This window comes from Gopherus evgoodei, chromosome 5 (assembly GCF_007399415.2).
Source record: "Gopherus evgoodei ecotype Sinaloan lineage chromosome 5, rGopEvg1_v1.p, whole genome shotgun sequence".
NCBI lineage: Eukaryota > Metazoa > Chordata > Testudines > Testudinidae > Gopherus > Gopherus evgoodei.
Window position 1 is genome coordinate 53,847,638 of NC_044326.1, and position 19,306 is coordinate 53,866,943.

General features: G+C 41.6%; 1 protein-coding gene across 1 annotated transcript in view; it reads right to left on the minus strand.

Annotated features, from left to right (window-relative positions):
• Positions 1–19,306, minus strand: part of LOC115652666 (cyclic nucleotide-binding domain-containing protein 2-like) — an 86,745-nt gene that overhangs the window by 18,817 nt on the left and 48,622 nt on the right. Inside the window, exons 8-12 of the mRNA XM_030565063.1 lie at positions 10,706–10,783; positions 10,006–10,066; positions 7,083–7,230; positions 5,780–5,844; positions 809–905 (exon numbers count right to left, since the gene is read on the minus strand). Coding sequence (XP_030420923.1) covers positions 809–905; positions 5,780–5,844; positions 7,083–7,230; positions 10,006–10,066; positions 10,706–10,783 — 449 coding nt within the window. The remainder of the gene's footprint in view (positions 1–808; positions 906–5,779; positions 5,845–7,082; positions 7,231–10,005; positions 10,067–10,705; positions 10,784–19,306) is intronic.

Here is a 19,306-nt window from a genome sequence, read left to right on the forward strand (position 1 = left end):
CTGTAAGTGGTTTTTCATTTGTTTGTTGTTTTGCTTTTGTTCTGGATTTCTGTAGAAAATGCTGTTAAGTGATCAGCAAAAACACAACGAGAAGCTCTATTTGTTTTAATGGTGTCATTCTTGCTGCATTGCTACAGTACAGTATATTGAAACTTGTTTATAGGATTCAGGTATTCTTGCTATTCTGTTAAAGAAGAAGTCAACAACTTTTAGCATGAGTAAATAAATGGTCAGAGAAAAGGCTTCAACTACTTTACCAACATTTAATCCCAAAGAAGACTACAATTTGACTGGTAAAAGAAATATTTTAAGAGGCAATCAGATACCCAGTGTAAGAACCAGATTATAACAGAATAGAGACAACTCATGACTTTTAAATTCCCTTGTTTTCATAGATTCTGTGGGTGAATTATTTGTGAATTAGGGATTTTTCAGAATAATTGTTTTAAACTGCACAGAGTAGAAAAATAGCGATCACTATTTTTGTACAAAGAAATATTTTAAAACACAGAAAAGTGTATCTACAGAAGGTAGATGACAGCTCCAGTAGCAGAAGAGAAAATTATAATATGCAGGGATAGAATTAGGATTTTTACTTTCACCATTTTCACAGTTCCACGCTTTTGACTTAGATTTGCTAAATTAGTACTTAAATTAGTCATTTATAAAATCCTACTTATTTTTATCAGCTTGTCTGCAACAATGTGGTAGATATAAAGAAAACCGGTTCTAATTCAGAACTTCTCAATATGCTTTTCAGCTCTGTATGTTGCTTTCTGACACACTTGTCACTTCCGACCATGCTTACCTTCTGTTAGGTTCACATGTAGTGCCTCATTACCTTTCTGTTCCAGGTCACCAAAGGCTTTTCTGTCCCTGAGCGAATAACATAATACTGCAGCTGTCTATTAAATCAATTAAGGAAGACGTTAAAGGAACAAGTTGCTTAAAATACAGTTTCATTTGTTTTAGAAAAGTATCTGTCTTAATTAACTTTGCCACTATATTTAATTAACTAGGGTTTAATGACCTTTGGTAAGTGATACATTAATTAACTTAGGAAATGATTCATTTTCTCTGCCTTTTTATAATATACATGTAATAAAATCAAGTGTGGCATGAGTAATCCAATTAAAGGCACACTGTCATTTCATGCTATGTAATATTACGATCTGAATGCCAGGATGAAGTCAGTATATTAAAGTAGAAATGAGTGAATTATGCTATATAATGACATGAGTAAGATATAGGAAAAGAAGAATATTTTATTTTTCTTTTCCCAAATTCTGTACTTGCTTGGTTCTGAACAGCATAGATTCATAGATTCATAGATTCTAGGGTCAGAAAGGGCCAATGTGATCATCTAGTCCGACCCCCTGCACAAAGCAGGCCACAGAACCCTACCCATCCACTTCTATAACAAACCCCTAACCTATGCCTGAGTTATTGAAGTCTTCAAATTGTGGTCTGAAGACCTCAAGCTGCAGAGAATCCACCAGCAAGTGACCCATGCCCCACGCTGCAGGGGAAGGTGAAAAACCTCCAGGGCCTCTGCCAATCTGCCCTGGAGGAAAATTCCCTCCCGACCCCAAATACGGCGATCAGCTAAACCCTGAGCATGTGGGCAAGACTCACCAGCCAGCACTCAGAAAAGAATTCTCTGCAGTAACTCAGATCCCATCCCATCCAACATCCCATCACCAACCACTCGGCATACTTATCTGGCGATAGTCAAAGATCAATTGCCAAAATTAGACTCACCCATCATACCATCCCTTCCATAAACTTATCAAGCTTAATCTTAAAGCCAGATATGTCTTTTGCCCCCACTACTCCCCTTGGAAGGCTGTTCCAGAACTTCACTCCTCTAATGGTTAGAAACCTTCGTCTAATTTCAAGTCTAAACTTCCTAGTGTCCAGTTTATACCCATTCGTTCTTGTATCTACATTGGTACTAAGCTTAAATAATTCCTCTCCCTCCCTAATATTAATCCCTCTGATATATTTATAAAGAGCAAGCATATCCCCCCTTAGTCTTCTTTTGGCTAGACTAAACAAGCCAAGCTCTTTGAGTCTCCTTTCATATGACAGGTTTTCCATTCCTCGGATCATCCTAGTAGCCCGTCTCTAAACCTGTTCCAGTTTGAATTCATCCTTCTTAAACATGGGAGACCAGAACTACACACAGTATTCCAGGTGGGGTCTCACCAGAGCCTTATATAACGGTACTAACACCTCCTTATCTTTGCTGGAAATACCTCACCTGATGCATCCTAAAACCGCATTAGCTTTTTTCATGGCCATATCACATTGGCGGCTCATAGTCATCCTGTGATCTACCAATACCCCAAGGTCTTTCTCCTCCTCTGTTGCTTCCAACTGATGCATCCACAATCTATATCTAAAGTTCTTATTATTAATCCCTAAGTGCAAGACCTTGCACTTTTCACTATTAAATTTCATCCTATTACTATTACTCCAGTTTACAAGGTCGTCCAGATCTTCCTGTATGATATCCCGGTCCTTCTCCGTGTTAGCAATACCCCCCAGCTTTGTGTCATCTGCGAACTTTATTAGCACATTCCCGCTTTTTGTGCCAAGGTCGGTAATAAAAAGGTTAAATAAGATTGGTCCCAGAACTGATCCTTGAGGAACTCCACTAGTAACCTCCTTCCAGCCTGACAGTTCACCCTTCAGTACGACCCGTTGTAGTCTCCCCTTTAACCAGTTCCTTATCCACCTTTCAATTCTCATATTGATCCCCATCTTTTCTAATTTGACTAATAATTCCACATGTGGAACCGTGTCAAATGCCTTACTGAAATCGAGGTAAATTAGGTCTACCGCATTTCCTTTGTCTAAATAGTCAGTCACCTTCTCAAAGAAGGAGATCAGGTTGGTTTGGCACGATCTACCTTTAGTAAAACCATGTTGTACTTTGTCCCAATTACCATTGACCTCAATGCCCTTAACTACTTTCTCCTTCAAAATTTTTTCCAAGAGTTTACATACTACAGATATCAAACTAACAGGCCTATAGTTACTCGGATCACTCTTTCTCCCTTTCATAAAGATAGGAACTACGTTAGCAATTCTCCAGTCATACGGTACAACCCCTGAGTTTACCGATTCATTAAAAATTCTCGCTAACGGGCTTGCAATTTCATGCGCCAGTTCCTTTAATATTCTCTGATGAAGATTGTCCGGGTCCTCCGATTTTGTCTCATTAAGCTGTTCAAGTATGGCTTCTACCTCAGATGTGGTAATATCCGCCTCCATATCCTCATTCCCATTTGTCATCCTTCCATTACCCCTAAGCTCTCCATTAGCCTTATTAAAGACTGAGGCAAAGTACTTATTTAGATATTGGGCCATGCCTAGGTTATCCTTAACCTCCTTTCCATCCTCAGCGTGTAGCGGTCCCACTTCTTCTTTCTTTGTTTTCTTCTTATTTATATGGCTATAGAACCTTTTACTATTGGTTTTAATTCCCTTTGCAAGGTTCAACTCTACTTGGCTTTTAGCCTTTCTCACTTTATCCCTACATGTTCTGACCTCACTAAGATAGCTTTCCTTGCTAATCCCACCCTTCTTCCACTCCTTGTAGGCTTTCTGCTTTTTCTTAATCACCTCTCTGAGATGCTTGCTCATCCAGCTTGGTCTACAACTCCTGCCTATGTTTTTTTTCCCCTTTCTTGGGATGCAGGCTTCCGATAGTTTCTGCAGCTGCGACTTAAAGTAATTCCAGGCCTCTTCTGCATTTGGATCCACAAGTTCTTCAGTCCAATCCACTTCCCTAACTAATTTCCTTAATTCTTTAAAGTTAGCCCTTTTGAAATAAAAAACCCTAGTCCCAGATCTATTTTTGTTTATCCTTCCATCTAGTTTGAACTGAATTAGCTCATGATCACTCGAACCAAGGTTGTCCCCTACAACCATTTCTTCTATGAGCTCCTCACTGCTCACCAAAATCTAAAATGGCATCCCCTCTTGTCGGTTCTTCAACTACTTGGTGAAGGAATCCATCAGCTATCACATCCAGAAAAATCTGATCCCTACTATTCTTGCTAGCACTTGTACTCCAGTCTATATCTGGGAAGTTAAAGTCTCCCATGATCACACATTTCCCATTAGTGTTTACTTCCTTAAAAACATTAAAGAGGTCTCTATCCATCTCCAAATCAGATCCCGGCGGTCTGTAGCACACCCCAAGCACTATCTCAGGGGAGGCTCTAGTAGCTTTCTTTCCCAGTGTGATTTTTGCCCAGATAGACTCTGTCTTGTCCATTCCATCACTTCTTATTTCTTTACAGTTAACCTCCTCATTGATGTACAATGCTACCCCACCACCTTTGCCTTTGTTTCTATCTTTCCTAAACAGCACATAGCCTTCAATATCTGTACTCCAGTCATGACTACTATTCCACCACGTTTCTGTTATCCCTATAATATCTGGTTTCACTTCCTGCACCAGTAGCTCTAGTTCCTCCATTTTGTTCCCTAGGCTCCTCGCATTAGTGTACAGACATCTTAATTTTTGCCGTTTGGCTTCACTCACATTCTGTACCCTGTTAGGCATGGACATTCTACCACCAACATCACCTGTTAGTCTGTTATCTACACTACAGATACAGACTTCTTGCTGTTATTGTTGCACACTCAACGTTATCAAAATGCAGTCTTGCCACCTTACAATATGTGTAAGATATTATTTGATTATGATTATTTGTTAGTAATTATTCAGAACCTGCCTTTCATTAATGCGCACACTGTTGGTGCTATCCAAACAAACAAAAAACAAGCATACTAATAATGGGACCAGCCCACCCTGCTCCCATTATCTTCAGTTCTACCAGCTTAGGCACAAAGGCCAAGATTCACAAAAGTACCTAGTTGCCTAACTCCCCACTATAGGTGCTTACGTCCAAAATGTAGGCACGAGTCAGAGCCTCAAAACCACTCCTTGGCTGCTACCTAGGCCTGTAGGTACCTAAAATTCCCCAGCACCTAAATTCTCTGTTAAAATTTCTTCCACTCAACATGCGCACAATGCCTATCTCATGCTTAATCCCTAGCCTGATCTTCAGACCAGATAAATTTAGGTGGGGCAAGGCTTATCTTGCCTGTGGGGTTCAATCCAGTGGGTGTGCTGAGAGCATGCCTATGAGATCGGGCACCACACAAAAATCCAGCTGGAGGAAGAGATGCCTCCCTCATAATTTTTAGCCCACTGCTTAGAGCACTTACCCAGGATATGGGAGACCTAGGTTCAATTCCCCCCTCTGCCTAACCCTTTGGAGAAAAGATTTGAACAGGGGTTTCCTATCTCTGAGAAGGGTGCCCCAAACAGTTGGCTATGGGATATTCTGATATGGTCTCTCTCCATCTCTCCTGTTGTCCCTGTTCCACTTTGGATAAGTACTTAAGTAGTCATTTAAGCAGGGGGATTAAACCCTGGGTCTCCTCCTCTCAGGTGAGTGCCCTAACCTCCAGGATATAGAATCATTCTTATTCTCTCTCTCAATGACTATGTAAGTGAGGGGAGTAGAAAAGTTCTGTCAAAAGGTATCTATGTTCAAGGGCTTTCACGATCCTCTTTTCCGGCTGTTGCATCTTGAACTTAAGGAATAAACTATAACAGAGGATCCTCTTCACTGGTGCATGAAGAGTTTAAAAGCTTCTGCAAATCTGCACCATAGGAAGGGGATGATCCCACCCTCCTAAGAAATGACTCAGAAAAGGAAAATTCTAAACCAAGAGGTAGAAATGGTTGTCCTACTTGAGGTCTTGGTCTTCTGGGCATCTGGGTAAGAGGAGTTCTCTGAGCAGCTGAATAAAGAGATCCTAAAATCAAATCAAATATATGACTTTTGTAACAGAAATTTGAGATATTAGCATAATAGATATTATAATAAATCCTTGAAACGACATCATTACAAAAGTCAAGGTGACTTAATTTTCTTTTATTAATTTAGTTCCCAGTCTAGAGAGAGAATTTGACAACTCACACATTGTAATCTGTAGGACCGAATTTGATGTTGTTTGCTGGCCTCAATATAATTTTATTTTAATGAAAAATGGAGATTTAACAAATAAAAACAAGAAGGAAATAAAAGTAACTCAAGTCACTTACATTAGGGTTAGCATGTAAATTATAGCAGTAAGCTTTGACATCACTTTCTTTCCTTCCATGAGCAGATCTGCTAATTTAAGACAGCATATGCAAAGGATGCCCTCACTTCCAGATACACGGCCCTACGCCATCTAGCTGGTTCATTAAGAAGTTGGGGTTTTAATTAAAATTTGAAGTATGGCTACCAGTTTTCACTTTAAAAGAAGCAAAGAGTCCTGTGGCACCTTATAGGCTAACAGACGTTTAGGAGCATGAGCTTTCGTGGATGTACATGCATCCAACGAAGTGGGTATTCACCCACGAAAGCTCATGCTCCTAAACGTCTGTTAGTCTATAAGGTGCCACGGGATTCTTTGCTCCTTTACAGATCCAGACTAACACGGCTACCCCTCTGATACTTGACAGTTTTCACTTTAGAATTCTATAGTCCCTCCCTGCTCTGTTGCACCACTAAGGTAACAACCAACTCTTTTCCTAGACTTAAAAGATGTTCCTTAGTGGATAGCCAACAAATGCTTGAGACTGTGACACCACATGTATTTCCCCTCCCATCTTCCAACTCCTTGTGGGCGCGTCAAACCCAGCAACCAAGATGGAAGTGTGCTACTAAACATGAGCCCCCCAAATAGACATTGTGGAATAGACCAATATATTCTGAATGTTTAGACTTTTTAAAATAATGTACAATATAATGTTTCCAGACCATATTGTGCGTTGTTGTAATTGCCATGTGTGCAATTTTCAAAAGTACCTACATGTCTTAGAAACACAAGTCAGTGAGACTTGTAGTCCTCAACAGTTTAGGCTCATCTGAAAATCCCACCCCATACTCATAGCATTTACATATAGAAAGAGATTACAAAAAAATATTCAGAACTGCTGGGTATCTAGCCTCTAAATGAGGGTTAAAGTATTTTACACTGCTACCTATCATGACACAGACACTTACTTTCCCAAAGTCTTCTAGTCAAATCCTTCTTTTCTTTTAATGATGATATTGTGATAAAATCATCACAAAGAGAAGAAAAATTCTGCATTTCATTGGAGTGTGCATATATTCTCTCTTGATCCACTTGTGTCACTATCAGACATCGACCCTGGAAATGTATGGAGATTTTAATTATATGGAAATAATATTTAGAGATATTTGTGTTATTCTACATCGCCTAAATTGTCACCATTACTCTTTTCCGTGTCTGATCTACAATTTTATTTTGACAATGTGCAGAATAAAATGTGCAGATTAAACCATCATACTGATACTAATTGACTCATTTAATATGATTTTCTGTGGTAGAAGCTTTTGCAGAAGTAAATTCATCTACCAGGAATAAAGGGATACATTTTCAAAATATTGCACAAGGTTTCCACTTAAGTTTAAATGTTACAGTAATAATGGGGGTTGTTATACAATATCTATCTGAACTGTTGGAAAATTTACTTCCCCTAAATTACTCAAGTAGCGTGTCTGATTCCTTCACAAGTGAGTTTTGCTTGCAAGGAATATTCGTTTTGTCAAACTTTCTAAAGCAACTCCAAGCAAGAATGTGTTCTAAAAAAAGTTCACACCGTGAAGGTAACTAAAATGCATTTCAAATTAAACATAAGGCAGCTTTTTCAAAATATCTTTCAGTTGTCTGAAACTATGCTAATAAAGGCCTCAATTCAGGAGAGCATTTAAACATAGTAATAAGTGAGCTATGGATAACCGCTTAATTATACTTGTGACCCTAGACACACAACCTATTCAAACACTGATCTCCAGTAAAAAATGTTCACGTTTGTGGAATACAGCACTTTGGGGGAAAAAAATCACTTGATGCAAAGAATAAACGTGTAAATCACATTACTGTTAATACAAGTTGCATTTGCAAATCCCCATAATTTGATATAAGAACACATCTCCTGAATATTTCTTAACAAAGTAATTTAATTATATAACTATTGGGGCAAGAATAACAGTCCATACAAGTTTTGTTAAAACTCTATTTTTTAAGTTTTTGCCAGCACTTCAAACACAGTTACTAAGCATAACAGTCCATACAAGTTTTAGTAAACTTTTTTAAAGGTTTTTGCCAGCATTTCAAACACAATTACTTTTATCATTATTTATAAAAACAACAATCCCCAAATTAGTTTCTACTAATTTTGGTCACCATAGTTCTTGAAGTTTATATCAGGCTTTCTAAACCATCTGTGGGTCGTACCTTGCTTCCCCAAACCCAGGGGGGATATTTAACTGCTTTCCAAGACAGGAAAATTATTTAAATACATATATATTCCATGGTATATATAAAAGCACACCAGTACATTTTAAATAAAAAGTCTTGATGTACAAATTCTTACTTTCCACTAGGAATATACATGACCAATTTATAAAATAGGATACGAATTTCCCAGCCATAATTAGGATCAGATTTATAGTTTTCACATAATTCAAAGCTCTGTTTCAAGTCCTGATCAGCTTTTGTATGTGTTTCTTCTCTAAACTTCCAGTTTAGCAATGAACCATAGAAAAGGTGATGCAATTAGCATACTAAAGATTAATTAGGTGGCACTCAGACAGCAGCATGCAAAACAGTTTGCAGCATATGAGCATTTTTTAGACTGCGTTCATATTTCCTCATTTATGAATGAATCAAAATATGTAGAAACAGCCTTTAGAAGGAAAAAGACAGCCAGATTGCATCCCTTGATGCTCTGCACACAGGAGGCCCTCCCTTCTCCTTGCCTCGCTGATAGGGGCAGGAATACTGTTTCCATGATACCATCCCCACTCACTTGTCCCATGCAGACATAGGCGCCGTCTCTGTTGGTGCTCCGGGGCTGGAGCATCCACGGGGAAAAATCAGTGGGTGCTCTGTATGCACTGGCAGCCAAGCTCCCCTTCCCCACCCCTCCACCCACCTCACCTCCTCCTCCTCCCCTGAGCACAGCGCGTTCTCACTCCTCTGCTTACCTCACAGTGCTTGCCGCTGCCAAACAGCGGTTTGGTGGCATAGCAAGCTCCAGGAGGGAGGGGAGAGGAGAAGGAACATGGCACACTCAGGGGAGGAGGCGGAGTCAGGGCAGGAATTTGGGGAAGGAGGGGGTATAGGGGCAAAGAGGGGGCAGGGTTGGGGTGGGGACTTTGGGGAAGGGGTTGGAATGGAGGCAGGGCCAGGGTACAGGGGGGTTGAGCACCCACCAGCGCGAGTAGAAGTTGGCGCTTATGCATGCAGATTCCCCTTCACTGGACTATATGGTCTACAGAGAGGAAGAGATGGGTAGCAGCCCAAAATGCCAGTTGCTTTCTTGGCAACAAAGGCACATTGTTGACTCATATCCAGCTTCTCGTCCACTGTTACCCTGTGAGTGCACAAAACCAATACAGGCTAAAAATATGGCCCAATATGACTCGAGGTAGATTTCTTCATAACTGTAATGACTGAAAAATATCTCAGACATGTAATTGATTGATAACATCTTTCAAAAACACTGTTACAGAAAAATGGGATCCCCATGCTATCTCAGACTAGAATGAATTTACAGTATGTTCCTGATCCTGAGGTCCTTTCTCAGGCAAAACTTCCCATTTTAGTCAAAGAGCTGAAAGTGAGAGGAAAGTGGTTGAGAAGCTATTGTCTGAATGAGGAATGCAGGGTCAGACCCACAATGAAAACTAAGAAATGCAAATAGCTCCCTATTGGCTGTATTCAGAGATTCAGAGATTACATCCCCCCATGAGGCTAGCACAAGTTTTCACATGCATCATTCTCACAAAGTTTTCTTATATTCAGTTTTATTCCTTACTGTAACCTACAGTTATCTGAGCTTTTACACCAGGAATTATAGGATGTCATTTCTGCCAGATATGTTTTTAACATACTTACCGATTTTACAACTACTAAGAAGTAAGAGTTTAAACTTTCTGGGACAACAATTGTTCCTGTCCTGTAGACAATAGAAAAATGGAATAAATGTCAGTGTGTCTACAAATTCCTTCCACAGATATTCTGACTCAAAAGGGTCAGTGATGCCAATATCCAAAACGTTCTTATAGCAATTGAATACCATGTAAGTGCACAGTGCTGGAGCTCTGGAAACAATCCAGAAGCTTCAGTGGTTTAATATAGAATGTTTACACAAATACTTCAGTTTCCCTTGTGGTAAAACTTAATGCTCATGAGTAGAAAAACACTACTGTTCCTCTTTTTGCAACAGTGTTAGAAGTTATGTGTGTTATATGTTCTAGTTATGTAGGGAACTGCAGTTTTTAGAAGCAGATTCTCCATTCACTTAGCTCAGCAGTAGCTCCACTGAAGTCAGTGGGCAGCATTCCATTCCTAGTTACACCAATGTAAATCCAGTGTAATACTATGATATCTATCTTATTATTAATGGTTATACTGATGAAGTATGAAGTCCACAAAAATACAATCAAATGTCTACAAATATAGATCAAAATAAACATTTCTTGAGTTATTAAAAAAGGGCTATATTTGCACCTGCCTATGAAATAGCCTAACTACATTTTATAGGAAAAGTATTCTCTATTCTTATTAAATTTTGTTGCATTTCCCTAACAACCACCTGTAAAATCTCTGTAGGGAGCAGTGAACAAGAAATTCTATTTCTTCTGCTGGCCATGAAGAGAATAATGTGAGTTTCCTGTAGAGAAAGGAAAAAAGATATTAGAATTGTTAATAAACTCCTTCTCTACTTCTAAAACCCGCAGATGAAATTCTACTTTCTCCTGAATTAGAAATAAATTACTGTATTTAACGGAGACCTCTAGGCACTACTGTAATAAAACAGTACGTAATAATAATGAAAAATGTACTTTGTTGAACAACTAAAAACATTTAAAAATCTGCACAATAACTTCTTCCAGTGCATACATTTACTCAGCCCATCCATTTAAATATACCAATATGTATTTTGACGTTTTTCTTCTACAGGTGAGGAAGAAGTTATTTGTACTGTTTGATTTTTAAATTACTAGGGAGGCAATCACACAACAGAGATATAGTGAGGCCCATATAAGTACCCATAGAGAAAGTCATTGTCTGTAGGCACCACCTCCGCAGCTCCCATTGGCCGGGAAGCCAGCACTCTGGGCGGAGGCAGCGCGCAGAGCTGCCTGGCCATGCCTCTGCCTAGCAGCTAAGAGAGGGGGATGTCGCCGCTTCCGGGGAGCTCCTGACTAAACACTGCTCAGAGCCTACCTCACCCCGTCCTGTGCCTCAGCCCCCTCCCACACCCACACCCAGCTGCTGGTGGAGAGGGGAGGCGCAGAAGCCAGGCAAGGAGCCTGTGGGCCCTGCCAACGCCCCCCATGCCAGTACCAGCGGGTGGCCCAGGCTACACGCCGCCTCCCATGGCCCCCCCATGCCCCCCCAGCACCAGCAGGGTCCCGGGCCGAGTGCTGCCATCCACCCTCCACTCCAGTACCAGCAGGGGTCCCAGGCCACGCGCCACCACCCACCCCTCCCCAGCACCCAGGCCGCCCTCCCCCTGCACCCATGGTGCCTCCAGGCATCCCACCCTCCACGTTTTAGTCACTGGTATTTTTAGTAAAGTCATGGACAGGTCATGGGCCTCGAATTTTTGTTTACAGCCCATGACCTGTCCGTGACTTTTACTAAAAATACTAAAAAATATAATGATTTCCAAAGGCAGCAAAACATATCAGGGCATATTTCAGTGGGTCATCAAAATGCAAAAGAGGGAGAGGGAGTTACAACTGCAGTATCATACCCACAAATCTACAGTATACCAGGGCCACCCAGAGGATTTAGGGGGCCAGGGGCAAAACAATTTTGGGGGCCCCTTCCATAAAAAAAATTCCAATACTATACTATATTCTCGTGGGGGCCCCTGCAGAGCCTGGTGCAAATTGCCCCACTTGCTCCCCTTCACGGGTGGCCCTGGGAAAAATAAACCTTCTGCATCTCGGCACAAACCCACCTTCTGCATCTCGGCACAAACCCAGTTTTGAGAAAACTTCTTTACAAGGTATCACTGGTTCTCAGTATCAGCTAGTGCTAAAAGTCACTAAAGTTCATTAAAAGGGTTGGGCAAATATTTTCCATCAAAACTTTTTTTGGACCGAAAACTAGAGGGTTTTAAAAAGCAAAAAAAAAAAAAAAAAAAAAAAAAAAAAAAAATTTATGGACCATGTCTGCTTTCCTTCAAAATTTGTTGTGGTTTTTTTAATTGAAAAGCTGAAATAAGTCTGCCAAAACCTGAATATGGTTTGGGGTTTCAGAAGTGTGTGGCCAAATATTTTCTGCTTGCTGTGTTTGATTGTTTAAAGAAACAATAAAAAAAAGTCTGCTTAAAAAAAATTCAAAACTTTTGAACCACCTCAGCTTGTGACCAAACCCCTGAGCCCATCCGGTCAGAGATTTTTTCCAGGTTTCTGATACTCTACTGGCTTCCTTGACTCATATCTGTCTCCATAACTTTGGGTTCATTTAGCTTAGAACATAAGAACAGCCATACTGGGTCAAACCAAAGGTCTATCCAGCCCAGTATCCTGTCTACCGACAATGGCCAACACCAAGTGCCCCAGAGGGAGTAAACCTAACAGGTAATGATCAAGTGATCTCTCTCCTGCCATCCATCTCCACCCTCTGACAAACAGAGGCTAGGGACACCATTCCTTACACATCCTGGCTAATAGTCATTAATGGACTTAACCTCCATGCATTTATCTGTTTCCTAGAGACAGGCTGCATGGGGTCCCTCACAAACTGGAGACAGTTACTGTGAGTTTGTCTTTAGTATAGCTTATGTATATATTCCACGAACTGAGCATCCAAGCTTGTCCAGAACCTGGGATGAGCCTATGTTGTGAAAACTGAAATGCTCAAAATAGCACATGCATGTGAATGGACACAGGGTGCTAAAATTAAATTAACCCAGGGTATCTCAAACTAGGGGTCGGGACTCCTCAGGGGGTTACAAGGTTATTACTGGGGATTGCGAGCTGTCAGCCTCCACCTCAAACCCCGCTTTTCCTCCAGCATTTGTAACAGTGTTAAATATATAAAAAAGTGTTTTCAATTTATAAGGAGGTGGGGTCGCACTCAGAGGTTTGCTATGTGAAAGGGTTCACCAGTACAAAAGTTTGAGAATCACACTGAATTAACCCCTCTGAAGCCTCAGGGAATGCAAGGGAGGGGGGGGTCTCCCTTGGTAGGGTTGGAAAGGAGGTAGGTGGTGTAGAATATTGCTCTTCTCATGTGATCCCTCCCCTAGTGGCTAATTTTAAATGAAGCTACCCTCCCCTGACATGAATCTCCCTATGGCACTGAAATTAAATATAGACTATAATTTGTCATTTGAGAAATGAAAGGAATGGTAGCCCTAATGGAAAAGCTAACAGCTTGCTCTTCTGCAAGCCTCAAACTGCTGAATGATCTTTAGGGTAGGGAATACTGTGCCTCCCAAACAGCCTGGCACTGCCCCTTATCCGATCCCCACCTACTTCCTGCCCCCCAACTGCCCGCCCCCCTCAGAATCCTAGATGCATCCTGCTCCTTGTCCCCTCACTGTCCCCCCGAGACCCTTCCCAACCACCATTCCAGCATGGCCTGAGCTTCCTCCGCTCAGCGTGGAGCTCGCAGCCCAGCCCCCTTACCACATGGCTCTGAGCGGGGAGGAGCTCAGGAGCCCCGCAGAAGCCATGCTGCAGCTGTTCAGGGATGCTCCTGGATGTGCTGAGGCTCCAGGAGAGGGGCGGAGGCGGGGTCGGGCTGGGGAGGGAGCCTCGGCCGTTCTCATGGGGGCCCCTGTGGAGCCTGGGGCTTGAGGCAAATTACCCCACTTGCCCCGCCTGGGCGGCCTTGTAGTATACAAGGTTTGCTAGGAAGAAGTGCTTTACAGCTGAATCACCAAGATCACATGAGATACTTTTAAGGACTAGAGGCAGAGGCCTGAATTCTGATTTATACTAGTTCCTCTTTACACACAGCCTAAATTTGTATAGCCAGAGTGATGCAAAGGGGCCTTAGCGTAAATGATAATCAGACCCAGGGTGTTTTCCCCACTATGGAACTCACCTTCTCAGCCCATAGGTACTTAACTTAAATGTGCTGCACAAGGCAAAAAGTTTTAATCAAACATTTGTTCAACTACAGATCAACTACAAGGAACTTTCTTCTCATGATGCAGGCTGTATGTTGTGGGAAACTGAATTTAATGTGTTGGTTTAAAATATATTATATGGCCAGTAGCCAGACTGATTGGTGCACAGAATTAAATAAATGAAACAAGGTAACCTTTAACTGGAACTTTAAAATTCTATCCTAAGGTATCTTTCACTATATAAACAACATTTATTTTTCAATTTTACCAATTTTTTTATACTTAGCGTTTATAAATGTGTCAGAACAAAATACTACCGGTTTTCCATGTGACTGATGGATTTCCAGCCAGGCTGCAGTGCCTGGAAATTATATGTTCATAGGATAAATTTAAAGAGATCTGCAGAGGAAGGATCAATGTTCTCATAAGGTGCCTGATTCAATTTTTTAAAATGTCCAGAAGCCATTAAAAATTTAATTTTTCAGGGCTTCTGTCATGAGAAACCCAGACATATTTTTGTTTTAAATTAAATTGGGCCCAGGGAAAGGAAGAAAATCTCCCTAAAAAGACTAGGCTGTTATGGAATAATGATAGAAATAACCTGATAAATGATTTACGAATTCTAATTTCATTATACATCTGCTGCTTAAGTAAATAAAATTGCATCATAATGCATAGAGATGACAATTCAATTTGATAATCATCCTGGTGTCATTCTTCACAAATGATTTCATACTCAACACACATACAGCATGTTCTACAATAAAGGAACACAATGGCACCCAAAGAAAGCAGTGAAAGATAAAAAGACTTTCTTTAAAAAGTGGAAGTCAAATCCTAGTGAGGCAAATAGAAAGGAGCATAAACACTGCCAAATTAAGTGCAAGAGTGTAATAAGAAAAGCCAAAGAGGAGTTTGAAGAACGGCTAGCCAAAAACTCCAAAGGTAATAACAAAATGTTTTTTAAGTACATCAGAAGCAGGAAGCCTGCTAAACAACCAGTGGGGCCCCTTGATGATAGAAACAGCACAAAGAAAAAGCAAAATGAACAGAAAAATAGGCAGGGATTTAAAATAGTAGATAGGAAAATCAAATAAGAAGGTGCACACACTGTGGCAATCAGAACGCACAGATCAAATTAAAAAGACCAAAAACATATGGACAGACTAGGCAAGACAGAAAAAAAAAGCTCATTTTTTGTTTTAAAAATAAAAAATGTAAACAAAAACACTCCGTCTCTTCTCATCTAACTTTATCAAATGGGTTCGTTTAAAAAAAATAGGAGGAAAAAGCTGCAAAAAATTTCACATGCACACACAAATTATGAGGAAAGGTTCCACAAATGCAGATTAAAGGCTCAAATTCTTTCATTACCTCACTCAGTTATGAGCAAGTATTATTGCTGAGGACATGGTTAATTCACAGGCAATCTCAAAAGACTACTAACAGAAACACTTATGGTGTGAGTAATGCTGATATGCAGTGGTATACAATGAAAAATGCATAGGATAGCAAAGGAAGAGGAAGTAAGAGATGGTTTGTCAAAGAAAGGAAGAGGCGATCTGAAAAAGGAAAATGAAAAACATGGCTAAGAATTTGTCTATAACATGTTTTCTTGAGCAATTATACAAATATTTTCCCATTATGATTGATTGTCCCAATAGAACCACATATGAGAGACAACAATGGATCAAATGGAGTCCCTGAAGACAACAGATTTACACTAACAATGAATTTAGCTCAGTCAGATTAATTCAAGATGAGATTTTAGCTTTGTCTCAGGACATAAATGGGATAAAATGCTCAATTATGGTGAACTTTTTCACCTGTGATCCACAAGTGCTTGTCAAATTTGGAGCCAAGGGGGAATAACCCCGCAGACCTCTGAAGAACTGAGCAGAGACTATTCCTTAGGTGCTCAGATAAGAGGGTGGGTGGCTATGTAAAACACTTATGGGTATGTCTTCATCACAGAGTTAGCCTGGGCTGTAGCCTAGGTGTCACCCAACCTCCTTTCCGTACACTTCTAACCCAAGCCTGAGAGTGCTTTAACCCCGAGTGACAGGCACGGCTGAGGGTATAGGCTTGACCTTAGGTTTCACTCCAGCTCTGGCTGGTAACCTATTTACAATGCCACGTACATGCAGGCTAATCAAGCCTGGGTTCCATTAGTCTTCAGTCCTATTCCACAATTCCACCTGGGTTGTGTATTCTTGTCTATGTCTTCTCTTCTGCACTGAACTTACTTTTACTGGATCAGCATTTTAACCCCATGTTTGCCAGCTCATTTTCTGAAGCATTTCCACAGCATTTGAACAGATGCCATCCAAGAAATCCTCCTTTTTGTGCTGCCCATTACCAGAGGCTGACACCAGCCTTCTGTAAAACTGTGGTGTGATATCAGTAAAATTCAAATTTGGGGAAGTGTCCCCAAAATAATAATTTTATATTCAGTTGACAGGAAAGAAAGAGAGGCAGCAAAGCCAGTCAGGTACATTACAAATCAATTTACAGTTTCCAGTCTGTATTCCCTAATGGTATTCTCATTAAAAGTTATTGCTGCCAAACACTGTTGGCTTTTACCATCAGAACTGTCTGTGCTAATAAAAAGTAAGTCCAGTTGGAAGTTATTTACATAAAATATTGTTCTCACATCACTACCATGGACAGCAGTTCCCGCTTGGGGTGAAGGGAGGGGGAAGAGAGCCCCCTTTAAATGAATTCATAGAGCAACTCAGTTTCATGCCCCACCAAGAACCACGGGCTGTCCCACCAGAAATCCATTCAAGTACACAGGCCAGTACAGCATCACTGTGGACTCTTTAATACAGGTCTGGCACAGGTAGCAATTTGCAATGGGGATGCTCCGCAACTGCTGGACTAATCCTGGCTAACTTTGCAGAGAAGACATCCCCTAAAATAGACTCAAGTGGGTGTATCTTACATGATTGGATTCCTATTAATAAGGGGAGGGATGTGGTAGGCAGTGGTAGTCCTCATTATCAGAGGGCACGTCTACACTACGGGATAAATTCGATTTAACATAAACCGGTTTTATAAAACAGATATAGAGTCGATTGTGCGCGGCCACACCAGGTACATTAATTCGGCGGTGTGCGTCCATGGTCCGAGGCTAGCGTCGATTTCTGGAGCGTTGCACTGTGGGTAGCTATCCCGTAGCTATCCCATAGTTCCCACAGTCTCCCCCGCCCCTTGGAATTCTGGTTTGAGAGCCCAGTGCCTGATGGGCAAAAATCATTGTCGCGAGTGGTTCTGGGTACAGCCTCACCCCTCCCTAACTGAAAGCAGCAGACAACCGTTTCGCGCCTTTTTTCCTGGGTGAACTGTGCAGACGCCATAGCACTGCAAGCATGGACCCCGCTCAGATCAACACCGCGATCGTGAACGTTGTAAACACCTCACGCATTCTCGTGCAGTCTATGGTGAACCGTGAACTGCAAAGCCAGGCGAGGAGGAGGAGGTGGCTACGGCAGCGCGGCGACAAGAGTGATGAGGACATGGAAGCTGAATTCTCCTTAACCGCGGGCCCCTGCGCTTTGGAGCTCCTGCTGGTAATGGGGCAGGTTCTACCCATTGAACGCCGATTTTGGGCCCAAGAAACAAGCACAGACTGGTGGGACCGCATAGTTTTGCAGGTGTGGGACGATTTGCAGTGGCTGTGAAACTTTCGCATGCGTAAGAGCACTTTCATGGAACATTGTGACTTGCTTTCCCCTGCCCTGAAACGCCATAATACCAAGATGAGAGCAGCCCTCACAGTGGAGAAGTGAGTGGCAATAGCCCTCTGGAAGCTTGCAACGCCAGACAGCTACCGGTCAGTCGGGAATCAATTTGGAGTGGGAAAATCTACTGTTGGGGCTGCTGTGACGCAAGTAGCCAAAGCAATCACTAAGCTGCTGCTACAAAAGGTTGTGACTCTAGGAAACGTGCAGGCCATAGTGGATGGCTTTGCTGCAATGGGATTCCCTAACTGTGGAGGTGGGGGGTGATAGATGGAACCCATATCCCTATCTTGGCACCGGCGCACCAGGCCACCCAGTACATAAACCGCAAGGGGTACTCTTCAATGGTGCTGCAAGCACTGGTGGATCACAAGGGACGTTTCATCAACATCCACGTGGGATGGCCAGGAAGGGTTCATGACGCTCGTGTCATAACATATTCCCAGATTTGGACCTTAGCGTCCAAAATATGGGTGTTAGCATGAAAACCTCCAAGCTTAGTTACCAGCTTGGACCTGGTAAAGCTGCCACCACCCAATAAATTAGAGTGTTTTGGGGCACTCTGGTCCCCCCAGCAACCTTCCCTGAGGACCCAAAGACCCAAATTCCTTGAGTCTCACAACACAGGGGAATAAACCATTTCCCTTCCCCCTTCTCCTTCCAGGTGTTCCCTCCCTGGGTTCCTGGAGAGATACACAGAAGCAAGCTCCGTGAATCTAAACGGAGGGATTCCACCCTCCCTATTTCCAGTCCTGGAAACAGAAGTACTTCCCTCTTCACCCAGGGGGTATGCAAAGTCAGGCTAGTAAATCTAACACAAAAAGAGATTTTCCCCCCGACTTCTTCCTCCCACCAATTCCCTGGTGAGTATAGACTCAATTCCCTGGAGTTCCCCACTAAAGAAAAACTCCAACAGGTCTTAAAAAGAAAGCTTTATATAAAAAAGAAGAAAAAGTACATAAAAATGGTCTCTCTGTATTAAGGTAACAAATACAGGGTCAATTGCTTAAAAGAAATATGAATAAACAGCCTTATTCAAAAAGAATACAATTCAAACACTCCAGCAACTACACACATGTAAATACAAAAAAAAAACATATAAACCACTGTCCTTTCTGTACTTACAACTGGGAAACAGAAGATTAGAAGGCTGGAGATAGAAAAATCACTCTCATAGCCGAGAGAGTACAGGCAGAAAACAAAGAACAAAAAACTCACACACAAACTTCCCTCCACCCAGATTTAAAAAAGTCTTGTTTCCTGATTGGTCCTCTGGTCAGGTTACTCCTTTCCAGGTAAAAGAATATTAACCCTTAGCTATCTGTTTATGACAGCTTGCGTCTTCAGAAGCACTGCT